Raw genomic sequence first — 24,895 nt, 5'->3', positions numbered from 1 at the left:
TCATGGACTTCTTTTTAAAAATTATGGTAAAAGATGCATCACATAAAATTGACCATTTTAACTATCCGGTATTCAGTTCAGTGGCATTGAGTGCATTCATATGTTTGTGCAAATATCACTACTGTCCAATTCCATGATTTTTTCATCTTCCCAAATTAAAACTGGGCACTAATTAAAGAATAATTGCCCATTTCCCCGTTCCCACTCCCAGCCCCGGGAACCTGCGTTCTACTTCCTGTGTCTATGTACTGGACCTGGCTTCTTGACTTGCCCCTCACCCATGAACCCCTCTATTCAGCCTCAAACCATCACCAGATGGCTCCCCTTCCTTCGCACTCCCTGTCCCTAGACTCAGTGCTCTAGTTCTCCCCGGTCTGGGAGATTCTTCTTCTTACACTTTTGATGAATAGGACGAGATATTCGGCCAGTTCTTCCACTTTGGACCAACCTCTTGCATCTCCTTCTCATCTCACTCAAAGCTCAGAGGCCTGTCCTCCCCGCGGTGAGCAGGGACCGCCCCTTCCTGGACCCCCCCCACCCCCACCATCTCTGTCCATGTCCCTGTCATAGTAATAGTAAAGGATAAATATAATATTGAATAAATGTTAAAGTGTGGAATTGAAGGGGGATATCTGAAAGTATGGAATGGAATGTAAACAAAATATAAGCACCCTTGAGTGACCTGTATGTAGGAAATAGATAAAGTGACCTGTACCCCATATGTAAGACCAGATAGCAAGGCTCCTGGGACCCGCTGATAAGACACACTGAAGACACATAAAAAGAGGAAGCTCCACAGGAGATCAGAGACGTTCCCTCTGCTCCTCCACAGAGGGTCGCTCTCTACTTCCGCTGCCTGCACCAGTCAAAGCTCTGCCTGAGCTGCGAGCCCCGAACCCTGAGCCACAGACTATGAGCCATCCCGGGAGGCCTCAACTCAAGCCGAGCTGCAGCTGCAAAGTCCTCCGTGAACCGTGTGTGTGTGTGTGTGTGTGTGTGTGTGTGTGTCTGTTAGTGCTGATCCCCGGGTGGCCTGCCTAGGATTCTGGAACCCACCAGGACTCTGGTAAATAAACCCTGAGTGATGCGTGCATTGTATGTTTGTCTGCTGTGTAATTTATGCTCGGTGGAATTATTAATTAAGTACCTAGGGTTGTATGTGCCAGATTTCTGGCTGAGGCACCCTAGGTCACCTGTGCTTAGGTCACTTATGGAATCATCGGGACAGTCCCCTCCTACGAAGCTCCTCCTTTGCTGGGCCTGAGAGGGGGCCTGCCTTGGTTCCACAGGTGATGCCGGGTTCCACTGTCCTCAGTGCCCTTCTCCAGGTTCCCACGGTCAGAGATGAGGTAACAGAAGCCAAGGGGAGGTCCGGACCCCACATGGAAGGCTTTGGGGCCTCAGGTGCCGTGGCCATAGTGGTGCCCCAGACTGTCTTGATTTAGGAAACATTCCACTTGCCACCCCCCCCCTCCCGTCCCCCTCACCCCTGCGGTAGAGAATATTCATTTAGGTCAGCGGTTCTCAACCTTTCTGATGCCACGACCCTTTAATACAGCTACTCATGTTGTGGTGATCCCCAGCCATAGAATTATTTTCATTGCTACTTCATAACTGTAGTTTTGCTACTGTTAATTTATCATAATGTAAGTGTCTGTGATCTCTGATGGTCTTAGGCGACTCACAGGTTGAGAACTGCTGCTGTAGAGCCTAAGACCAATGGAAAACACAGATATTTACATTATGATACATAACAGTAGCAAAATTACAGTTATGAAGTAGCAACAAAAATAATTTTATGTTTGGAGGTCACCACAACATGAGGAACTGTGTAAAAGGCATTAGAAAGGTTGAGAACCACTGCTCTAGGCAGAAAATCCGGTGGAGGCTCCATTGCATGGAAGCCAAGGCCACTCTGACTTGTGCCTGGCGACCTCTCCGGACACATATCTTCTGAAATAGACACACACTAGGATGTTCAGTTGGTTTTTGACAAAGATGCCATGAGAATTCCATGGAAAAAGTAAAATCTTTCCAGCAAATTGTACTGGAACAATGGCATATCTGAATGGGATTTGATCTAAATAACATACACAGGAGACATTGACTGTTGCTTCTTACCATACAGGAAAATTAACTCAAATGAACTTAAAATGTATCATAGATCTAAAAATGCTGAGCCTACAGAAATTCTAGAAGAAAGTCTTTGCACTCTTATGGTGGGCGCCGGGGGAGATGGCATCTTATGGAGGTGTGGATGTGGGCGGGGGAGGGAAACCCAGTCCCTGCCACTGCACCTGCCTGCTCCCCCGTGTGCTGCTTTAAGTGTCACCTGATGATGACACTGCCTGGCAGCGAGCCCTCCGGGGACACCAGGAGGCCGGGGAAGGGGTGCCTAAGAGCAGTCAGAGAATTTGCTTGATGCTCTCTTACAAAACACGGAGGCAAGTTCCGATGCCTTTCCAGAAACCAAACAGTTGCCAGTGAAACTTCCCTCTGGCTTTTCTCTTTGGGCCTCCAGGCTTCCACAGCCCCTGGGTTTCCTAGGCAACCACAGTGTAAACTTGAGAAAAGGCCCGGCCTGGCTAGGGATTGACAGAGAGCTGAGCCAATCAGGCTGTGAGTCTGCAGCCCGTATTCCTGGCCATCCAATTGGCAGGGAGAGGGCAGGCCAGGAGGTGTGAGGACAGGTGAGAGGGGGGAGGCGAAGGGGAGGGGAGGGGCCTGTCTTCCAGATGCAGGAGAGAGCGTCCATAGTTTCAGTTCCAAGCAACTGGTGGCAACAGGTGAGCATTTAAGGTAAGTCAGCTTTCACAAATTTGCTATGTTGATTTAATCACTTTCACTTTGTTTTGGCTAAATAACAACAACAACAACAATAATGAGAAGATAGATGGTACTTTCCAAAGAGGAACTCTAAGCTCTTGCCGGCCACATCTCTGGGCAGAGGGGCCGCGATGCAGGGGTACAGCCATGCATGTCATTCGGGGAAGGGGAAGGACAGGAGCGGGGCTGAGCAGCCCCTGTGCGGTGGGTACTGGGGCGCGCAGTATTTGGGGGACCATGGGTAAAACTGAGTCAGGCAGCGTAAATGAGGGAGGGAAGAACGAGAGAGAAGGTGCTGGAAAGGAGTGGTCAGAATGATACAGCAAAGCGTCTAGAACGGAGAGGGCAGGAATGAGGCCAGCGATGGCAGTGATGGAAATGCAGGTCCAGGAGCCAGCTGTCCCCAAGGTCACCAGCACCGGTGGTTGGAGAAGGACCCTGGGCGGGGGAAGGAGCTGCCGGCTGCATTTGGAGCTTTCCGAGGAGACCAGCTTGGGCTGGTGACCAAATGCCAGAGACAGACGGTCTTGGGGAGGCCTGCGGAGAGAGGGAGCAGGGGAGGCCGGGAGAATCCAGGAGCCCCAGAACCTCGCTGCTGCCTAGCACCTCTTAATTTTTCTGGAAGTTTCAGTTTCGAGCATGAAGGACACAAACAACTGGCTGGGGTTCTAAGTGGCAGTAAATAAACACCCAACAGGCCAGCGGCTCCAAATGGAGCATCCTCAGAGACTGTGAAGTCATCACACGCAGGTGACTGTGGTGGGTCACGTTGCAGAAGCCAAATGGAGGTTGGAGCTATGGCTCCCCGCCATCTGCAGGTGGAGGACCAGCTCAGTGGGGTTTGTCCTGGCAGCGGGTTTGGGATCCGAACAACGAGGGGCATTTGGAAACCTCCTGCTGGGTGGTTGGTTCTGAGAGTTTAGTCCTGACACCTGCAAGCTCGGGACAAGCGCTGTTCCTCTGGGTTTTTCCGGAGGACAAAGTCAGCGGAAGCCGTGCGTCCTTCCTGCAGGTCAGACATTCTCTCACTCTGCTTCTGTAAGGCCTTCCAGCTGCCCGGCTGCCTGGCCCAGAACAGATTGCCAGTGATTTCTTGGGAAAACCCCAGAGATTCGAGGCGGAGCAGAGGGACGAGGGAGAGGGAGGAGGGGGCCAGGAGACGGCTAGGAGACAGCTGGGGTGGGAGACGCCCAGGGGAAGCGCATGATGACAAGGACCGGTCACACCCACGTTGTGCTAGTTGGGTGGGTCCTGAGAACCACGCTAAGCAGTTTCTCTCTCCCTTTTGTAGCCAGAGACTGCTGAATGTGGATTAAATGCTACCGAGAGAAGAGGGGGCCGGACCTCTCCCTCACTGGGCTGCTAGTTAGTTCACCTCTCAACCACACTTGGTTGCTAGTTAGTTCACCCGGGCCAAGGTCAGTCACCAGGGCCAACCCAGACACGGCAGGAGGAAGCGTTTGGCGATTGTAACCATTAGGAAAACCTTTGGCTGCAGTCACAGTGGCCCTGACTGACAGTGGAGTCAACAAATAGAAGCTTATGTTTCTCCCGGGACAGGACCGTGACATCAGGCGTGAGGCCTCTAAGTTGGTATCTGGACTCACTTGGCTCTGCCTCATGGTTGCATAAAGGCTGCAGCCGCTCCAGACATTGCATGTGTGAGATCCCTTCATTTTACAGCTGCATCATATCCCATTGTGTAAAGTCCCCCAGCTTTTTAATTTCCCCCCATTTTTTAATTAAGGTGTTATGTGTACATATCTTATCATTGCCCACCCCACTCCCATACATGCCCTCACCCCCAGAGTTTTGTGTCCATTGGTTATGCTTATATGCATGCACACACATTCTCCCATTGATCTCTTATCTCCCTCACCTCTCCCTAACCTTCCCGGTGTAATTTGACATTCTGTTTGATGCTTTACTGTCTCTGCATCTATCTTTTCGTTCACCAGTTTATAATGTTCTTTATTATCCACAAATGAGTGAGATCCTGTGGTATTTTTCTTTCATTGACTGGCTTATTTCACTTAGCACAATGCTCTCCAGTTCCACCCAGATTGCTGCAACTGGTAAGAATTCCTTCTTTTTTATGGCAGCATAGTATTCCATTGTGCAGATGTACCATAACTTTCTGATCCACTCATCTGCTGACGGGCACCTGGGCACTGCATTTTTGTTCAAGGCACGAGGAGGCAGAGCGACAGGAGCATTCTCCTGAGCCCTCAGAACTCCCAGGGGGGTCCTTTGGGCCAGAACCTGTTTCATGCGGCCGCCAACTGAAGAAATGCACCGAAGAAAAGAGGCTAGGATGGCCTTTGAGTCAGCCAGGTGCTGGAACATGTTTGTAATTCAGATTCAGCACAATGAAAGCTATCCCGAGAAGGGCAGGCGCCTGACAGGGACCTTGGTGGTGTCCTTCACTGCTAGTGCTTGGCACCTAATAAGTATTAAATAAACTTCATGTTGCAGTTTATTTAATACTTATTAGGTGCCACGCGATAGCAGAGAAGTTCCCCCTTTCTCAGGGGGAGCTTCTTAAGGACTCCCAGTTTTCACCATCTACCACGTACTATAGCTAACTGTAGAATGGACTGAGTCTGAGAGGTGGCAGCCATTGTCTTCAAGGACACAAACTCCACTGAGTCTCAGTCAGAATGTCAGTCTCACAGCCAGGCCCCAAGTAGAGAAAGAGAGAGAGAGGAAAACACGGCAGGTCGGCCTTCCGACGGGGTGGTCCCTGTGCGCAGGGTCAGGCGCTAGCAGTTTGGACTTGGACGCAAACTTCATGTGAGGCAAATCCATTTCCTGTCGGGGAACGGGCGTGAGGCCCCACAAGTGCAACCAGTAGCTTCCGGCTCTTCACATGGGCTTTTTCCTCTCTCCCCTCTAAAGAGCAGAATGTTTTCTAAGATCACATAGTGCTTTTTAAAAAATATATTTTATAGATTTTTTTTACGGAGAGGAAGGGAGAGGGATAGAGTTAGAAACATCAATGAGAGAGAAACATCGATCAGCTGCCTCCTGCACACTCCCCACTGGGGATGTGCCTGCAACCAGGGCACATACCCTTGACCGGAATCGAACCTGGGACCCTTCAGTCTGCAGGCTGACGCTCTAGCCACTGAGCCAAACCGGTCAGGGCTCACATGGCGCTCTCACAGCAACTCCAGGCCCCTGATATTGAAGTGGCCCCTGTGATGGCACAGGTGGTGCCTAATATGTGAAGGTAAAGCATTGTGAGGCCTGGCTGTGGGCGACTGGGCTTGATGGCTTCCAGGCGGGAGAGGCCTTGGGAGAGACTGGACTGCTCTGCAGGTAGCTCTCACAGGCAGGGCTATGCCATCTGTTCCATAGGGCACCTCTTTCCCATGCACACTGGCCCCATCTGTCTCAGCATCCCACGCCGGGCTGCAGAGGGCTGTGCAGGGACCTCCCCGCCCAGCCAGGTGGGCCTGCTCTCCTCCTCAGTGGGTGGCCAGGACTCACCTGTCTCCACTCCGCACCCACGTGCTTGAGTGCCCGCCTGATTCCTAATTGTGCTCCCCTGGCCCCCCTTGCTCTTCCACAGAACACCCCTCCTCCGAGCTCACCACACCTGAAAGAGGAAAACTGGGGTGTAGTGTCAGAGAACCCAAAGTGGGAGGGTTCTTCAGAGGGCGGAGGGAGAGGTTTCCTTTGGATTTTGCATCAGAGGGAAATTGGGGTGCTTTCTCTTTATGGATGTCTGGGGCGCCCTCTTTGGCCCTAAGACCATCCTCTGTTGGCTGTAGACTCAACCCAGCATTGCGGGCAGCGGGAGACAGGGAGGTGGAGATTAGAATGTGTAATTCAGTTCATGGCCACTAGGAGGCACCAAAGACCACCAAAAAAAGTGCAGCCTGGAGTTGGGGCGTTTCCTCCCTCTCCCAGTCAGTTTAACTCTGTCCCTGAATTCAGCCAGAGGACTCCCGTGGACTCTGCTGGGAATCAGACGACAAGCCTCCACGAAGTGTCAGCTTTCCATTGTCCGGCCCACAGGGGTCCTGGAGACCCAGGCAGAGAGCTCTGATGGTGGCAGGCGGCTGGGCCCAAGGACGCAGGAGCCTGGTGGCCGTGGCCACAAAGTGTCCGTGGACTCTGCTGCTGGTGCCTCCACCCAGCCTGTGCCCCAGCTCCAGGCCTGCGCACCGCATTGCTCCGTGACGGTCCCTTCTCACTGGCCACGGGGCGGGGGTGGGAGTGGGGAGCCGGAGAGAGAGAGCTCTGGATGCCACTCCTGGGCCCTCTCCCTCCCTCAGATGGCACGCTCAGGTCGCTCTGTCTCCTCCGTCCACACGGCCAGGCCTCCTTCCAGGCTGAAATACCTCTCCCCCGACTGTCCCCCGCCATTGTCACCAGCGTGGCCTCTCCCTTCCTACTGGCCAGCCCGCCTCCCTGTCCGCCCTCCACATGGCTTCCCGAGGGCCCTTCTATGGGGCAGACCGAACCCCTCATCTGAACACGCTGGGTCTCTTGTTGCTCTCAGCGCGGAACCCAAACTCCCCACCTGGTGTCCCAGGCTCTGTTTTGTGGGAGCCCCTTTCATGTCCTGTGTGGTTCAGGGTTCCCGTTCAGGGTTCGGGTTCTGGAGAAGGCTGCACGCAAATGAAGAGAGGCTGGAAAAGAATTAATTGTGGGAAGGAGGGGAAGAGACAGAGAGAGGAACATTGAGGTGAGAGAGACACATAGATTGGTTGCCTCCCACAGGCGCCCTGACCAGCCTGCAACCGATGTATGTGCCCTGGGCCAGAATGGGACTCCACCACTAGGGGGAGGATTACCCCTGCTCTGGCCTTGCTATCCCTTTTATTGAGGTTATGGGATACACCCATATCATTTAGGCAGGAAATTCCAATAATAGCCAATCAGCTAGCATTGACATATGACTAACAGGTGGAGGTTGCTTTAACTACCAATGTCTCAACTAAACAATGAGGGATTAGCTCCAACCTTTCAGAGCAATTACGGTTGACCAGCCTTCCGGATTCCCTGTCCACATCTCTCTATGAGGGACAACGATCGGTTTCCCGCACTGTGTGATCTGCCCAGGCTCCCCTGTCTCCAGTTTCCCCTCCCCGCCTCCCTCCCCATCTCCACACCTCTCTACCTAGAACCCCTACTCCCCCACACTTCCCAGTCACACTAACACACCTGCACCTGCTGTTTTCTCGCTCACTGTCCCCTGTGCTCGGGAATGTGCAATGCCCCCCTCCCTCCCTCCCCAGGACCCCAGCTGAGGAGCTGCCCCTTGCTTTAGGGCACATGTGTCAAACACAAGGCCCGCGGGCCAAATCCGTCCCGCCAGGCCTTGCAATGTGGCCCGCACCGCGCTGTCATCACTGCACTCCGCTGCGTTTCCATCACAATGACAGTTTATGACTGTTCAGTAAACCATTCGGCCCGCGATTTAGGCTGGATTTTAGATTTTGGCCCCTTCTCTGATTGAGTTCGACACCCCTACTTTAGGATGAAAGCTGAGCTCTCCTCCTGAGGGGCCTTCAGAAAGCCCCACTCTCAGTGGGGGGCTGCCCTTCCCCCAAGTGTGGCAGCTCAGTGGTGGGGTGCGCCTCCCCCTCCTGCAGGCCCTCAGCACTGGGTCACGGCCTCTCCAGCCCCAGCCTGTGCTCTGCACCTGCTAAGCCTTTGCACACACTCGTTGAAGGAACGGACCCATAGCACCTGGCCCAGGGGATGCGCAGATGCGAAGCAAACATCAGGGGGCGCTGCGGCTACGTGCATCGGATGGTCAGCATCTTCGGTCCTCGCAGGGCCCAGCTAGACGGGCTCTCTTGTGACCACGCAGACTCCCGAGGCTCAGACAGGGCTTAGTGCAGGCAGGGAGGCTGTGTGCAGCGCTGCGATCTCGGGGGTACCTGCTTTGGGACAGACCCCTGCCCTGGTGCCTGGTGCCTTCGTGCACGAGTCACGGGCCTCCAGGCACTGCTGGGCGGGTCCTTAGAACGCGGACCACCTGCAGGAGCCTGAACATTGCTCAGGGACCCCAAAGAGCTGCAGCTCGCCCCCCCTTCTGCATGTTTAAAACAGGCGGAACCAGAGGGGAAAAAAGAAAAGACAAATCTGTCTGAGAGCGATGGTGCCTGTTCACCTGTTTCTGTCCTGAGAACCCCGTCAGGTGTTCGATGGGCCCTAACCTGTGAGCCCAGGAGAACACGCCAGCTGCTGGGAGGAACTGGGGTGGAGGATCTCAGGGAAGGCAGAAGCAATAACCACGAGGGGCTGGACCCAACAGGAGAACGTGACACGCGGAGTCAGAGGGAAAGCGGAGAATTCTGAGTGAGAGAATAGAGCAGAGCTCCCGCCAGTTTGGCTTGGGGGACAGAGCATCGGCCCCCAGGCTGAAGGGTCCTGGGTTCCATTCTGGTCCAGGGCACGTACCTCGATTGCAGGCTGGATCCCGTGGGAGTGCCTGTGGGAGGCAACCGATCGATGTGTCTCTCTCACCTCGATGTGTCTCTCTCTGTCTCCCCCGCTCCCCCCTCCCCCACCCACACACTCTATCTAAAACTAAATGGGAAAATACCTTTGGGTGAGGATTAACAACAGCAAAAGCGTACTGCACAGAAGCTTGGCTCAGAGGGAGCGGAAAGGAGAGGGAAGCGCGCCATGGGGTGGGAGGGCTCAGAGTGGGAGGAGTGGCAGCATGCCTGACACTGTGTCCAGGCTGGAGAAATGAGAGGTCCGCAGGAGCCGTAAGTAAGAAATCCGACCGGCACCCTGCGCCCGGGGACCCGGAGGTTTGAGAGGGTCCTTGGGGAGCGAGGGAGAGCAGGGCCACACGTGTCCCGCCAGAGGCAGGGGCCCAGGCCGCTCTGTGACGCTGTGGCTTCCCTCTCAGATGGCGGGGACGGCGCGCCACGACCGGGAGATGGCCATCCAGGCCAAGAAGAAGCTCTCCACGGCCACCGACCCCATCGAGAGGCTCCGGCTGCAGTGCCTGGCGCGGGGCTCTGCGGGCATCAAAGGGCTGGGCAGGTAGGACCCCAGGGTGGGCGATCAATCCCTGGGGACTGTGTTTGGTGCTCTGGGAGAGGAAGTCTGTGAAGCCGCTAAAACACAGGCAGAGGAGACTCTGCCTTTCCTCCTCATGGGCAGAGTGTGAGCATAATCTATTTGGAATTCCTCTAGAAGGGAAACCTTCTCTTTCCCCCATTGATTTATTCAATCGTGTACTTATACCAGTATGGACTCATGGGTATTTATTTCATTCTTTGGGTTGCAACCCAGCACTACTTTATTTTATTGCTCAAATTATTCTAGTTTTACCTTAGGGGTTCTTTCTGTTGGCTCCTAGGCCCCGATGGATGTACCCCATCTACATAGTGTTTTGTGTGTGTGTTTGGGGCATTTTCTTACTTTCTCCTACAAGATACTGAAGCTCATCCCACATATATTCTGCCCCTGAATTCGAGCCAGCAGTTTCTCTAAGAAGCCCACTTCTGCTTATTGGAGACTTGTGTTAGACACCAAGGTCTAGGCTCCAGAGGCGCTTCTGGTTGCCGGTGTGTCCCTTCTAGGTCCCCTGAGCTGACAGAACAAGGAGATATAAGTGTGTATATTAATCATCTATAGTTCTATAAATATTATATGTAATCATCCGTGCTTATGTCAAACTAAACTGGAGCTCATGTGGATGTCTCCAACTCTCACCTGTTACCAGGTGAATCGGGTCATTCTGGCCTCCTCCTCTACTAGCTTATCTACTCATCCTCTTCCCCACAGTGAGAAACCTGGCTCCACCATCTGCCATCCATTTACTTATTGTTCAGCTCCAACACCTACCCCCGGACTGGATCTCAGGCCGCAGTCATTAGCTCAGCTCCATGGGCAGCATCTTTATCAGCAGAGGGGAGTGCTGTGTCCCGTTCCTTGCCTCTTTAGTCTTACTGACTTGACTCAGTTCCAAAGTTGGTTACATCAGCTCCTACCTCAACTGCCCTTTAGTGAGCTTGTCTCACACCTTCCTAGTACAGCCAGAGCCACTGTCTAGCCCCAACCAGTTTGGCTCAGTGGATGGAGCATTGGCCTGCGGACTGAAGGGTCCTGGGTTCCATTCAGGCCAAGGGCATGTACCTTGGTTGTGGGCACATCCCCAGTGGGGAGTATGCAGGAGGCCACTGATCCATGTTTCTCTCTCATCGATATTTCTAACTCTCTATCCCTCTCTCTTCCTCTCTGTAAAAAATCAATAAAATACGTATATTAAGAAAAAAGATTCAGTGACTGGGATCTGACTGGGATCCCCTGGCCTCCTAAGTAGTTTTTTTTTTTTTTTTTTTTTAAAAAAACCACATACATTACTGATTATTGTCTGCACTGTACATGTTTATGGGCTTTAGCAGGTGCCTAATGTCATGTATCCACCACTGTCTGTCATGCAGAGTAGTGTCATTGCGAAATCCTGCATGGGTCACCTATTTGTTGCCTCCCCCATCTTTTGACTGTTTTTATAGTTTTTCAGAATGTCATTTAATTGGAATTACACTGTACATGTTCCTCCCAAAGTACTATTTTTATTTATTCTTTTTATTTTTATTTATTTTTTTTTTTGCTTTTATGGAATTCCGGGAAGAGGCTGGCCAGTTCCTGGAGGAGAGTGGGAAGAAGGACCTAAGGCTTTTGTATTTTACCTTGCAAAGCCCTGAAAGTGGCTTTCTTTTTAAGTCCCGTGCTCTGTGAGTTTTGAACAAATTGTGTGTGTATGTGTGTGTTTCCTTCAGAGTGTTTCGAATCATGGATGACAATAATAACCGAACTCTTGATTTCAAAGAATTCGTGAAAGGGTTGAATGACTATGCGGTGGTCATGGAAAAGGAGGAGGCCGAGGAGCTCTTCCGGAGGTTCGATAAAGATGGAAACGGAACCATCGACTTCAACGAGTTTCTCCTCACCTTGAGAGTAAGTGGCCCAGCACCAAGTGGGTCTGGCACGTGTGGCATCCACATGGTGTGGGCTGGAGACTGTGAGGTTTTGCTGTCGGAAGCGGGGAGGTGAGTGCTCTGTGCAGGTGATGGGTGGGAGGTGCAGAGCAGACGTAGGGCCCGGGGGGTGGTCATGTGCAAACCATGTCATGGCACACAGCTAACGAATTTCTCTAATTACGCATCCTGGAGAGGAATAGGTGTCTTACCACGTGGGGTACAGGAGAGCTCATTGCTGTGTCTGTCTGTGTGCTTTTCCTCCTGACCCAGCCTCCCATGTCCAGAGCCAGGAGGGAAGTGATCATGCAGGCGTTCCGCAAGCTGGACAAGACTGGAGACGGCGTCATCACCATCGAAGACCTCCGCGGGGTGTACAACGTGAAACACCATCCCAAGTACCAGAACGGAGACTGGTCTGAGGAGCAGGTGTTCCGGAAGTTTCTGGATAACTTTGACTCCCCCTATGACAAAGACGGATTGGTAAGTAAGGGTGTAATCAAAGTGGAATTTCTTCTGTCTAACCTGTAATTGTAAATATATAGGAAATAGGCCCAAAGCCTTAAAAATAATTATATTACGGATGCAATAACTAGAAGCAAAACATATCCTTAGTGAATACCTAGAAAGTTGAAGACTAGAGAAGTATGTGTGTGTGTGTGTGTGTGTGTGTGTGTGTGTGTGTATGGGTGAGTATACATATATCAGTAGGGGATCTGCCAACAGCTAGTTACCCATCACCTGGAGAATGGGCTATTTGGACTAAACATTCCATTTCATGTTATCGTATGTAGTACACACTTTCCAATGAATTAGATGATAAAAACATATTTACTTCAAAATGAGACCATAATTCAATATTTTGGGCTTTTCAGAACATTGCTGTGTTTTACACACAATCTCATTTGTTGTCACACTTTCTCTGTGGAAATGCTATTTCAGGGAAGTTTTCGGTGAAAGGAAAGCCAGATGGCAGAATTTATTCTGATTTCCTCTTCAGCAGGCTTTGCAATTAACTTGCATTTCTAAAGCACAGTAAACTTAAAGCTAAGTGAAATAGGCCCATCAGAGAAAGACAAGTGCCATCTGATTTCACTCATATGTGCAATCTAATTAACAAAATAGAAACAGACTCATAGATACAGAGAACAGACTGACAGCTGTCAGAGGGAAGCGGGGTGAGGAGGGTGGGTGAAAAAGGTGAAAGAATTAAGCCAAAAAACAACAAACAAAAACAAAACTCATATACACAGACAGCAATGTGAGGATTCCCAGAGGGAAAGAGCGGGGGGGTGAGGGGTAGGAGAGGGGAAAGGGCTGATGAATGGCGATAGAAGGAGGTGGTGAACACACAATACAATATACAGATGGTGTGTTGTAGAATTGAGAGAGAGAGAGAGAGAGCGCGCGCAACTACTTCCTCTCCACTAACTTTGTTTTCAAGTTACAAATGCATAGCTTGGTAGGTTCAAGAATTATATCTTTTCTTTTAAAAAAATTTAAATTGATTTGTATAGAGAGAGGAAGGAAGAGGGAGAGAGAGATAGAAACATTGATGAGAGAGGAACATATCCATGGGCTGCCTCCTGCACACCCCCTACTGGGGATCAAACCTGCAACCAGGGCTTTGAACCCTGACCTCCTGGTTCCCGGGTTGATGCTCAGTTGCAGAGCAACACTGGCTGGGCAGGAATTATATCTTTATAATTATGTTTAGACTGAGACCAAAATGCCATGAGTCTTATCCACAGCCATCAATGGACTTTGGGACCCAGAACCAGCTCTGCTCTTGGGGGACCTGAAGGCCATGGTGATGAGGGAAGGGCATTCTCTCTTGGGTTGGTAGTCAGCTGGGCAGACCCCTGGGGAGGCATCCCCACCCCTGGTGCCACACAAGAAGGGTTAGGGGGACAGTGTGCGAGAGGGAGACATGGCGGTGACAGGAAGAGGAGACTGGCCTCCCCCTCCTGAGGGACTTTCCCCCACCTTCCCACGAAGCATCCTGGGGAGTCCTGTTAGGGGGTGAGCAGGACAGGGGCGAGCACTTTGTCTTTCTGCTGGCATCTTCCTGCCAGGGACAGAGACAGGTCCTCCACGTTAGACTGAGGGGGCCGCGGGGTAGACTGAAAACGGGGGGAGCATGTCCCAGATCCATGGAGCAGATGCTTGGGGACGGAGACAGCAGACCTCTTTGTTTTCTTCTATTCTTGCTGTTCTTTGATCTGTGGAAAAATAGCCAACTGCCGTTTCCCCAATTTAGCCCAGAGCCACCTGGGATCCGGGGGGTGCTGGCCTGCGTCCTGCAGGTGGTTCCTCCCCGTTGCCACGGGAAACCCAGGCGGCGCAGCCAGGGGTTGTGATTCAGCTGATTCAAGCTCCCGCCCTCTCCCTGTGACATTTGTCTGAGCACAGGGGAAGCTCTCAAAGGTCACTGGGGCTGGCAGCAGTTAGCACCCCGTCACCTGACTGCCACCACCTCTGTGTTGATGCTCCATTCTGACTGTGCATTGTCATCATTCATATTTTTTTTTTCAAATTAATGATGTAAATTCCTGGCCACATGGCAAAAGGACAGAATCTGATTTTTTTTTTTTTTTTTTTTTTTTTTCGGGGAGGGGAGGTGCGGCTCAAGCAAGAATTGGCAGTTGTGACAAGTGCCCCGGGTAGCTCTTATTCATATTCACAGGTGACATCCTGGCCTCTGGAAGGTTCAGAAGTGCCTATGTTTAATTACTGAATGTAGCACACACACTAACCTCATTTAGCATAATTACGGCTCAGAGAGCCATTTATTGAGCACTTATGTCTACTGGGCATCGTGTTAAGGGCTTCGCAGGGACTGACTAGCCCAGTGGCCGACAAACTCATTAGTCAGCAGAGCCAAATGTCAACAGCACAACGATTGACATTTCTTTGGAAAGCCAAATTTTTTAAACCTTAACTTCTTCTAACGTCACTTCTTCAAAATAGACTCTCCCAGGCCGTGATATTTTGTGGAAGAGCCACACTCAAGGGGCCCAAGAGCCGCATGTGGCTCATGAGCCCCAGTTTGCCGACCACGGGACTAGACAAAATGTTTCCAAAATGTTTCCAAAAAGTGAGGTCTGATTTAAACCTTTGTACGTTGGCTCATATTTTAAACACACAAGGACCTGTCGAGGCCAAGGACCTCCAGGGTAAATTCTTTCATAAAGAGAACAATTAGCCCCTAATGTATGCTATTCAGATTGAGTTGTACACACTCAGACTTCTTTGAGTGAAATTATAGCTATCCTTGAAGCCAGTGCTTTCATTTATGCTTAAAAAAGTATCTTTGGTATAGAGAGTTAGAAACATCGATGAGAGAGAAACATTGATTATCTGCCTCTTGCACACCCCCTACTGGGGATGTGCCCACAACCAAGGTACATGCCCTTGACCGAAATTGAACCTGGGACCCTTCAGTCTGCAGGCCAACGCTCTATCAACTGAGCCAAACCGGTTTCAGCCTTGGTGAGCTTTTAATAAGTTAGGCTCAGCTGTCATGGAGCATGACGGGGTTTGCCGCAGTCACAGAATGATGTCATAGGTCTCGCAGCCACACCCCACCCTCCTCTTGGGCAACCTGGGCCCGGGAAGCCATTGGGTTGGAGGTCACAGAAGCCACCAAACACTGTGTGAAGCCCCGCTCTCCCCCTCACCCCCACCCTGCCTGGGGGAAGAAAGACTTTCACTTCTTATTTTCTAAATATCTAGGTTTTGAAGTGTTCATCTGTGCATGTGTGAATGTTATATTCATTATAAATACTTCTGAAACTCCCCAAGGATGACATTAGCCTTTGAGGGACTGTGAGCCTATCTCCCACAGGAATTTTTTCTCATAATTTTAAATGCTTTAAGGATGTTACAGAGTGTATGCAGATACCCCGAAAGGATTTTATGATTTTTCTAAGCAGGCTGGAATGGTTAACTCGAAATGATTTCTTCCCCCACAGGCAGAGCTCCGCATTTTGAAAGGTAAAACACTCCTTGCTCTGAAACAAGGGCCTGGGGGCTGTCACAGAGACAGTACTAACTGCCATTCAACACTCTTGGTTCTTGTTCTGAGTTTCGGGCTCACTTATCAGAACAGACCGGCTTCTGCTTTGCTGAAAGAGAGAACCGGGATCTCCCTTTCCATTCAGGCCGCGGGTTTGAACTTTTGCAAGACTTCCTTCTTCTCCCCCCACGCCTCCCACACCCCTCTTTTCTTCACTTGTTCTCAGCATCTTAGAGCCGCTCCTCAGCTCCTGATGGAAGGTCCCTTCACTGGCAGGTCCTGGAGGGGCCCCACCCGACCTGCGAGAAGCCAAGTTTCCTTTCTGTCTCTGACTCTGCCCGCAGGTGACCCCCGAGGAGTTCATGAACTACTACGCCGGCGTGAGCGCATCCATCGACACGGACGTGTACTTCATCGTCATGATGAGAACCGCCTGGAAGCTCTGAATGTAGGAACCGGGGCCAGGCCTTGGGCAGCCTCATGGCTCCACGTGGTTAAACATCAGCTCAAAACCAGGATTCTAGTTGAGTTCAAGTTCATCTCACTGTTTCTCCCATGCCAACAGCGTGTTCCAGGGCAGAAACGAGGATATTCAGCACTTAACTGTGATTTAACTTCTCTAAGCTTGTTTCCTTAGCACTAAAGTAGAAATTAGCTGAAATAAAACTTGAAAAGCTCCTTTAGCCAGGCTGGCATGTACAGGAGTCTAATCCACATAAGGTGTGCTTCTTGGCCGGTGACAAAAATGGGAACATTTTGGCAATAACCCATCCAGGCACCCACAGCCTGACTTCACCCCCTTTTAGACGGCTCACTTCTAGGTGGAGGAGTCCTCTGTGCTTATGCCTGTCCGTGCCTAAGGGCTTCAGTCCCCATTCAGGGACCAGAAGGAGACCATGCTTTGCCCTCAGTTTCTATAACCAAATCTTGCCTTTCTCTGACCACAGTGTAGGGAAGCCTCGGTTAGGGGAGTGGACTTAGAATGACATTTGGGGGTCATTGTGGAGGCTGGTGTGAGACGGACACACACACACACACACACACACACACACACACACACGTTTATCTGGGCAGTAGGGCCAGGACTGTTCTGTGGTTGAAGGTGGAGACTGCGCTGTGCTCTCCACGGTGGGGACGTGTCGTCCTGTGAGCACACAGACCGTGTCAGCGAGCCTGGGCCTGGAGGACTGTGCCGCCCTCCTCTCCCTGCTGTTGGCCAACAGGGTTGGCTTTCCCACCAGCCCAGGGAGGTTCGTTGTGACACAGACTAGGGTCACAGCCCTGCCCCAAAGCAGACTGTCCCTCCTGACGTTGCGTGGCATTCTCCTCCCGGCCCCACGCTTTGGCTTCCTGTGGTTAACGTGCCAACAGCTCCCTGGGAAGTCCTCTGCACAAAGGCAGCCTCATCTCCTGGGAAGTAGATGCTGAGCTACAGCTCTGGCTCTGTGCTCTGTGTCTGGGCCAGAGATAAGTCCTCGCCAGCCCTCTGGCTACAGAGCTGGACGTAATGACCAGTCTATCTTTCTCCTCAGGGATGCCCCCTTCTCCCCCACCTTCTCTCTCCTCTCTCTCTAGTTTGGGGAGATAGATTGGGACCATGGTCTTTTTTAAGTTCTTATATCTTTAAGTGACTCTGGATTGAGGGTCTGGACATATCATGGCAGTTCACTTGTTTACTTTTTATTTCTCAGTCTTGGAAGTTGAGATTAGGATATACATGGACCTAAAAATGGTGAACGTAGGTGTTTTCAGAGGTGAACTAGAACAGTTACTAAGGGAGACCTTGGTTTGTTGTTGAGAAGCTAAACTCTCCCTCTCATCACAGGCTGGAAGAGACATTTTTCTTGAGGATAAAGAAGCGAGCTATTTTGGGTATTAATGACACAAGTCTGGGTTTCCACTGGATTGATTATCTCGGCTTCTCGAGAGGCTGGCAGGTCAGAAGATGCCAAGTGTTACAAGGGCGGGTATAGGAAGGGTGTAGAAATCTGGAAGAAATGACGAAGAAACGTGTAGAAGAGATACCCATGTTCTATGGAGCTTGTGCTATGCAGATTGTGGCTACAGCCAGGTCCCCGGTTTCCTGGACACGGTAGATCTCAAGCCTACTGCTCTAGATAGATCTGTGTCTTTGATTCTGGCTTTGACTCATGCCTCTGCCTAACTGGGCCGTAGTGTTAGCATGTGATTCTGAACGAGGACTGGGCTGCAGCTATCAGCTTCGTCTTCCCCCGTTGCTCTGAGCTTCCTGTCTCATTGGGGCCCAGGGCAGAGCGCTCAGATCTTAGATAACCCGTGCCTCACAGTGCATTTGGTCACATTGGGTCACCACCTCTCTGGCAGATTCGGTCTGAGCCCACCAGCAAGGATTCACCAACCAACGCCCTCTCTCCCTCCATAAGCAAGATCGCAGCCAAGGATCACTCCTGTCCTATTCCGAGTCTTATCTGTGATTTCTGACCTAGTAGGAGGAACAGAGAAAGGCCATTAAAAATCACTTGCTAATACTTTTGGATCTATTTTGGTTTATTTAACTTACATAACTTAAACATTACTCCATTCTCAATTTATTTTATTATTATTTTTTTAAATATATTTTTTAATTGATTTTTTACAGAGAGGAAGGGAGAGGGATAGAGATTCAGAAACATCGATGAGAGAGAAACATTTATCAGCTGCCTCCTGCACACCTCCCACTAAAGATGTGCTTGCCACCAAGGTACATGCCCTTGACCAGAATTGAACCTGGGACTTTTCAGTCTGCAGGCTGATGCTCAAAAACCAGTCAGGGCTCCATTATCAATTTAAAAAGTAAGCACTTGGATCAGAAGATAAAACACAAGAAAGTTTCCAAAGCAATCCCTTCAGAGACCTCACCTCTTGGGCCTGAACCCCAGATAGGAAGTAAACAAACAAACAAACAAACAAACAAAGAACAAAGAAAAGAGGATGAAATTAGCAGCTTTTTATGAAACAGAAACAGTGTATGTAAAAATTCTGAGAGTCAGGTTTGGTCAGAACAAGCCACTAATATCCTGCTGAATGTGGGTTCTACTAGTAACTCCCCCAAAGGCAAACCTAGAAGGGAATGGAGGGGACCCTGACTCAGCCTCTGGTTCATATCCGCTGGAATTCCATTGATAAAGCAAATGGGACATCTACGATCCACTGGGATGAGTCAGAGACTGAGGCAGAATTCTTCCAGCCGATCGGAGGGGCTGGTTTTAACACAGACATTCACACCTGGATAGGATGTCTTCCCAGACCCTGGCGGCACTGTGGAGGACGGTGTGTTGCTCTTGGTGGCTTGATGGCATGTGTGGGGTCATGTTTTATATCTAATAATGGCAGCTCTCATGGCAGGGCTGGGCCCTCTGCATAGGCTGCAGACTGACTCTGCACACATTGTGGTTTTAGCTTGAAATTACATCCCATCAGAAAGTGTTTCTTGACTCTCTGCTGTGTGCCATGTTCTATCCTTGGCAGTAGAGCAATGAGCTAGAAGAAATGCAAACAAAACTACTGGCTTTCAAAACTCACAGCCCGTGGTGGTTAAGCGATCAGAGAGGCGGGAAAGGATGGGTACTGAAACTCCTCTCTCTGAGGCATCTTCAGCGTCAGCAGCCAGGACTGGGGGCCCCTTCACACGCAGAGTGTGGAGGAGCTGGGTGATACATTGGTGAAGGTAGAAAACCTATCAAGACGAGGCAAGGAAGCCACCCCTGTATTCTTGGAGGCAGGCAGTGGTTCTTTCATTTCCCTTGGCCAATGCAACGCTTCGCTGAGCCACAAGAACAAGTGGGTCACAATTCACCCCTCTTCAGATGACTTAGGAATGATGTCTGTTCTGCTGATGTTTAACCAGGTGGAGAGATTAACTACAGCATCTTAGACCCACTCTTCAGCTCCTCCACTGAAAGGTTCCTTTCATTGGCAGGCAGGTCCTGAATGTGGGCCCTGCTGAACCGGCGAAGCCAAGTTTCGTTTCTGTTTCTGACTCCTGGATGGTGTGTGGGTACCTTCTCTCTTCCTCCTTCACGAAGTTCTACTAACACCCCCTGAGTAGTATACCTTTCTGGATGTATGCTTATCTCTTTTGGGCACAAAATGTAAAACCTCATAAATTCCAGTTTTTAAGATGAATCATAAAACTTGCTTTCCTGAAAATGATGGGCTGTTCTTTGAAATGAAGACCTTGTTGAAAGAGGCAACAGCTTTGCAAATTTTAGAAGTGCTTCTGGCTCAAGGAAAAGCAAAGGCGCCAAGGATCTGATAGATGGCGGATAATGTTATTCATGTGCAATGGATCCTTTGGAAAGCCAGCCTCTCTAAGCACAGTTTTGCTTGCCCAGGTTGCCTCTGTGAAAACTGCACAACGTTGATGGAGATAGCTAGTTCTTTGAACCCCCTAGAAGAAAGCGTTCTAACACAGATGCCGGTGGGATCTGTTGAGAGGAACCGAGGCGGATGATTGATGGGGGTTAGAGAGCCCGGTGTGAGCAGCGGCCTCTCTGCCCTCTCAGAGGTGCGGTGAGAGGCTGTGGTGAAACAGCTCTTCCTCTCTGAGAATAGCATGGCTGCTTGTCTCCTCTCACACCTGCTCTGCCAAAGCCAGGGCAGCGTGGAAGGCTCCTCAGGAGGGAACCACTGCCAACCTGAGCGGCCAAGCAGCCAGCTGCCTTAGCAAAGGGACTCGCAGCCACCAGAAAGGTATATTGCATCGGGGGAAGCACATCTCAGCATGGAATGGACTATTTCTTTTGTTCTAGATTCTTCTCCCCACGCATCATACATGGAATGTCTTTACCTATTATTCCTATGGAGTATTAACAGTAATTTCTGTTTCACCAAAGTTCTTGTGAGCACCAGGGATCTTCAGCTGCTGTGCTTGCTTCCAGCACTGGGCCAGGGGCAGGCTGCTCAAAGGTGCAGAGGGTCCCACCCAGCTTGACATGATGCTGCCCACGTGACTATCATTCATCTCCCGTTTGCTTCTGCTCTAGCCCTGTAGTCAACCCACCAGGACTCAGAGATGAAGCCCCTGAAATGGAGCGAGATCTGAGTGTCTAGTTGGTGATCCTGTCGTTACAAGACCTGAGTAACTTTTCCTTTCCTGACCTTAACTCTTGGCACTCAGAGGCTGGTGGTGATTCTGGGAACATCTTGATCTTGAACTTGAAAGGTTTGAATTGCTAGTCTCCTAGAAACGCTCAGGCCACCTGCAGAACTGATGCTAATCTGTGCTCTGAGAGAGACTTCCAACAGCATGGGGGCCTCAAGAGAGAGAAGATGCCAGGTGGCCGAGTGGCTGCCTCCCGCAGGGCTAGAGGGAGCCTCGGCCTGTTTCCAGGTTGCCGGGACAAAGTGCTGTAGGAAAGCAGGCTATTACCAAACGTCAGGCATCACCTTAGCAACCCAGGTCGCTCCTTCTATTTCCAAGGAAACTGGGAATTCAAACACCGTCCCACAAGTTTCATACTTCATCATGTCTAAGACTTCATTTAGCAATATCACTCAATATCCACTTACTTGTCTTTGAAGCTGCAAAGTGAGCATTGAAAGTTACCATTAATTCAGGCTCCACTAATTTAGCTTATTTAGATAGAGTCTGAGGGAAAGTTTACTTTTATTTCATCTATGCTAAAAAAAAACAAAACTGGTTTGGCTTAGTGGATAGAGCGTTGGTCTGCAGACTGAAAGCTCCCAGGTTCAATTTCGGTCAATGGCATGTACCTTGGTTGCGGGCACATCCCCAGTAGGGATTGTGCAGGAGGCAGCTGATCGATGTTCTCTCTCATCGATGTTTCTAACTATCCCTCTCTGTAAAAAATCAATAAAATATATTAAAAAAAGGGGGGGGGAGAGAGGAGGCATTTTCAGTAATTTGAAAAGAATTATATGGGCTATACCTAATTACATTCATATGTGCTTTTCAGATACACAGAGATATTTAGTTGCAAACACATGTAATTAGTATGCTGGTCATAAAAGTTTCCCACATGCCCTTTAAAACAGTCCCAGGCCACTTCTTAGTTGACAATATTATACTTTATTTGCATAACTGTAACACTAGCTACTTTCTATTGTAGATAGGGAGGCGTTTCTACATGTAAATCTTAACTTGATAGAAAATTTTTTTTTTTTTAACCCTCATCCAAGTACCTGCTTAGAAAAAAAGAGAGAGAGATCTATGTGGGAGAGAAACATCAATTGCCTTCTGTATGCACAACCACCAGGGATCAACCCCACAACTCAGGTATGTGCCCTGACCGGGAATCGAACTGGCAATCCTTTAGGACAGCGCTTAACCAGCTGAGTCACTGTGGCCCAGCCCTTGGTAGTATTTTAAAATAGAAATTGAATAGCTGTAAAACCATAATAAAACAGAATTTTCTAGATATCTATCATGTAGATTTAAGAATATTTTGTTTAAACAGTTATACCCAAGCACTGAAAACAAGAACTCATCTCAAATGGCAATATTTAGGACATCATTTCTAGGAATCAGAGGTTGAGAAGTTTTAAGCTACTAGGTTTAATTTATACTGCCAACCTTGTCATGTTTTCCCTGTTTCAACTGTGCCTCGCCATTAACATGGTTCTGATTTGAGAGAATTGCCTCAATTTACATCTTGAATTGTTAGCCACTCTTGCAATAAAAAAGTTCACGTAGGTTTGTATGAAACACCCTTAAAGTGTTTCTGAATCTATTTTTCTTATCAGCTAACCAGTTACATGTCACACTTCTTTGAAAGGTTGCCTCCCAGGTGGTGCTTTTGGGCCATTTAAAAATGTTCCTTGTGTGATCTTTCAGTCACAAGTGATAAAAGTTCCTCCCTGAAAGTGATAAAGCCCTGTTCAAACTGTACTCTTCCATGCTCTTAAAAGAACAAAATGTGATTACCCACAAAAACCCCTGTGATGACAGTCAACACCGAGAGTTTGAAGAGTTGACCCCAATATTCCGTTTCCCGCAGGATTGGCCTTCTGCCATGTAGCTGGCCAAGCAAGTTCCCAAGATACCCAGCTGCTAAGTGGCGCTCCCAGCCTGTGGGGAACAGTACTGCTCTATGGGCTGGTGCTGAGCAACAGGGGAGGTTCCGGTGAAGAAGAGAGAGATGGAGCCTAACACTGACTCCTGCTCTGTGGGTCTTTGCTTGTAACTCTAGTGCCCATTGTAGGGGGCACGGGGACCACCATGAGGCACTCACACTTACCCTGGCTCACGGAGAGGTTGTGGGGTTTGCCTTCTAGCAGCTCCCCCATGGCTGGTCCCTGTGCCCTGCAGCTGGATGCAGGCTTCACATCACATACTCCCTGACACCCGTGGGCTCTGGGAAGTGTCCCGTTCTCTGGTTCTGTCCCTGCCGAGGTATGTGGTCTAGCCCAGTGGTCGGCAAACTCATTCGTCTACAGAGCCAAATATCAACAGTACAACGATTGAAATTTCTTTTGAGAGCCACATTTTTTAAACTTAAACTTCTTCTAACGCCACTTCTTCAAAATAGACTCGTCCAGGCTGTGGCATTTTGTGGAAGAGCCACACTCAAGGGGCCAAAGAGCCGCATGTGGCTCAAGAGCTGTGGTTTGCCATGGCGCACCTCCTGGATCAGGCCCTGAGGATGAAGGAGAAGGCACAGGGACAGGGCAGTGCCCGCTGGAACCCCGTGGTTTAGACTCCCTTCCTTTCCCTATCTGTTCCCTTAACTAGCGACTTCCCTGAAGCCTTAATAACAGGTGCAAGCGTGCTCACAGAGAGTGTGCTGTAGAGCAGGCCTGGCCTGCAGGGCTGCCTGCCAAGATGGGAATGTTCCATGAATGCTCTCTCCGTGACGCCAGCCGCCAGCCACGTAGTGGCTGTTGCGTGGCAGAATATGTGCCTGAGGAACTCACGTTTTCATAGTGATTTTAATTACACATAAAAAAACCACACATGACTAATGGTGACTGGATTGGGTAGCGTGGCCACAGAGATTGTTATCTGAATGCAGAAAGAGGATGGCTGGGGGGAGCTGCAAGGGGCCAGGGGGCAGGCGGGTCTTGGGTGGCCCCTGCAGATGCCCCGCCTCCGAGAGCCCACTTAGAGGGGAAGGCAAGCCAACCCCCACTCACTTGACTCAGCCTACCTGCCAGGGGCCAATCAAGCCCAATAGGAAATGGTTCAGAAAGAACGTGAAATGCTCTACTACGATTCCCGTATTCTGATGCCTTTCCCTTCTTTTCCCCTTGCCTTTCATCCCCCTCAGGTTTCCAAAGAAGACTTTCTGAACTATTACGCTGGTGTTAGTGCTTCTATCGACACTGATGCCTATTTCATTTTAATGATGAGGAAATCCTGGAGGTTATGACTTCTGTCTGTTAATTCCTTTGGAAATCAGGGACTCTTGAAGAGTGGGATGAGTTTGGAAGAAGTCCAATGCTCTGGATTTTAATAAGATGTGAACGATAGTTTCTGAACGATCTGAAATTGTAAAAGCAACGGATCTCCAGTTATCTTACTTCATTACCTGGAACAGGTTCATTTCCTTAAATGCCTGAGGATATATTTATGTGTTTTTAAGTGATAAAGAAGGAAGAAACGAAGAAGAAAAGAAGAAAGGAATGAAGGAAGGAAAGGAGAAAGGAAGGAAGGAAAGAAGATGACCATTTAGCGGGGCTGGGAGGTAGTTCTTAGGGAACTAATGCGCTTCTTGTTGTAGCTCTTCCTCTTATAGGTGTAGCCATAGCTCCCCCACACCTGCACCTGGCTGACTGTCTTTGGCGTCTGTAGTAGGAGATGATAATGAAAGGACTGGAGGAACGTCTGACTGTAAAATTTCCTGAGCTCACTTACTTCAATGTTTCTCTTGGTGAATACTTTGTGAATAAAATTGGTTTTCCTCTAACATTTAATGACTTTGGGCTATTTTAATATTTTAAAATAGGGCTATAAATTCAGCCAAACCCCACACGTGAATGAGTAGGGGACACACGTGTGAAAGGAAGGTGAGGGAGCCCAGCTGGCCCGCCAGGGTGGAGCTGGGCTCTCCGGAGCTGGACGCACCTCCTGGATCAGGCCCTGAGGACGAAGGAGAAGGCACGGGGACAGGGC

General features: G+C 49.9%; 1 protein-coding gene across 1 annotated transcript; it reads left to right on the top strand.

The window, feature by feature from the left end:
* The first annotated feature begins 2,311 nt into the window (after positions 1-2,311).
* On the top strand, positions 2,312-24,689 carry CAPSL (calcyphosine like). The gene is made up of 6 exons (XM_036410816.2): positions 2,312-2,799; positions 9,707-9,843; positions 11,589-11,766; positions 12,060-12,269; positions 16,149-16,252; positions 24,051-24,689. Exons 2-5 carry the CDS (start codon positions 9,707-9,709, stop codon positions 16,248-16,250), a joined length of 627 nt encoding a protein of 208 aa, XP_036266709.1. The 5' UTR covers positions 2,312-2,799; the 3' UTR covers positions 16,251-16,252; positions 24,051-24,689.
* Positions 24,690-24,895: the final 206 nt, after the last annotated feature.

Source organism: Pipistrellus kuhlii, unplaced genomic scaffold (assembly GCF_014108245.1).
Source record: "Pipistrellus kuhlii isolate mPipKuh1 unplaced genomic scaffold, mPipKuh1.p scaffold_m20_p_4, whole genome shotgun sequence".
NCBI classification, from domain to species: domain Eukaryota; kingdom Metazoa; phylum Chordata; class Mammalia; order Chiroptera; family Vespertilionidae; genus Pipistrellus; species Pipistrellus kuhlii.
The sequence above is the reverse complement of the archived record's forward strand: the minus strand, read 5'-3'. Positions and strand labels throughout refer to the sequence as shown.

Bases quoted from the DNA above. Each gene is read 5' to 3' on its own strand.
- CAPSL (XM_036410816.2), top strand. From the start codon at position 9,707: ATGGCGGGGACGGCGCGCCACGACCGGGAGATGGCCATCCAGGCCAAG. The intron at 9,844-11,588 runs GTAGGACCCCAG...TGTTTCCTTCAG, and splicing joins GGCATCAAAGGGCTGGGCAG to AGTGTTTCGAATCATGGATG. The intron at 11,767-12,059 runs GTAAGTGGCCCA...CTCCTGACCCAG, and splicing joins AGTTTCTCCTCACCTTGAGA to CCTCCCATGTCCAGAGCCAG.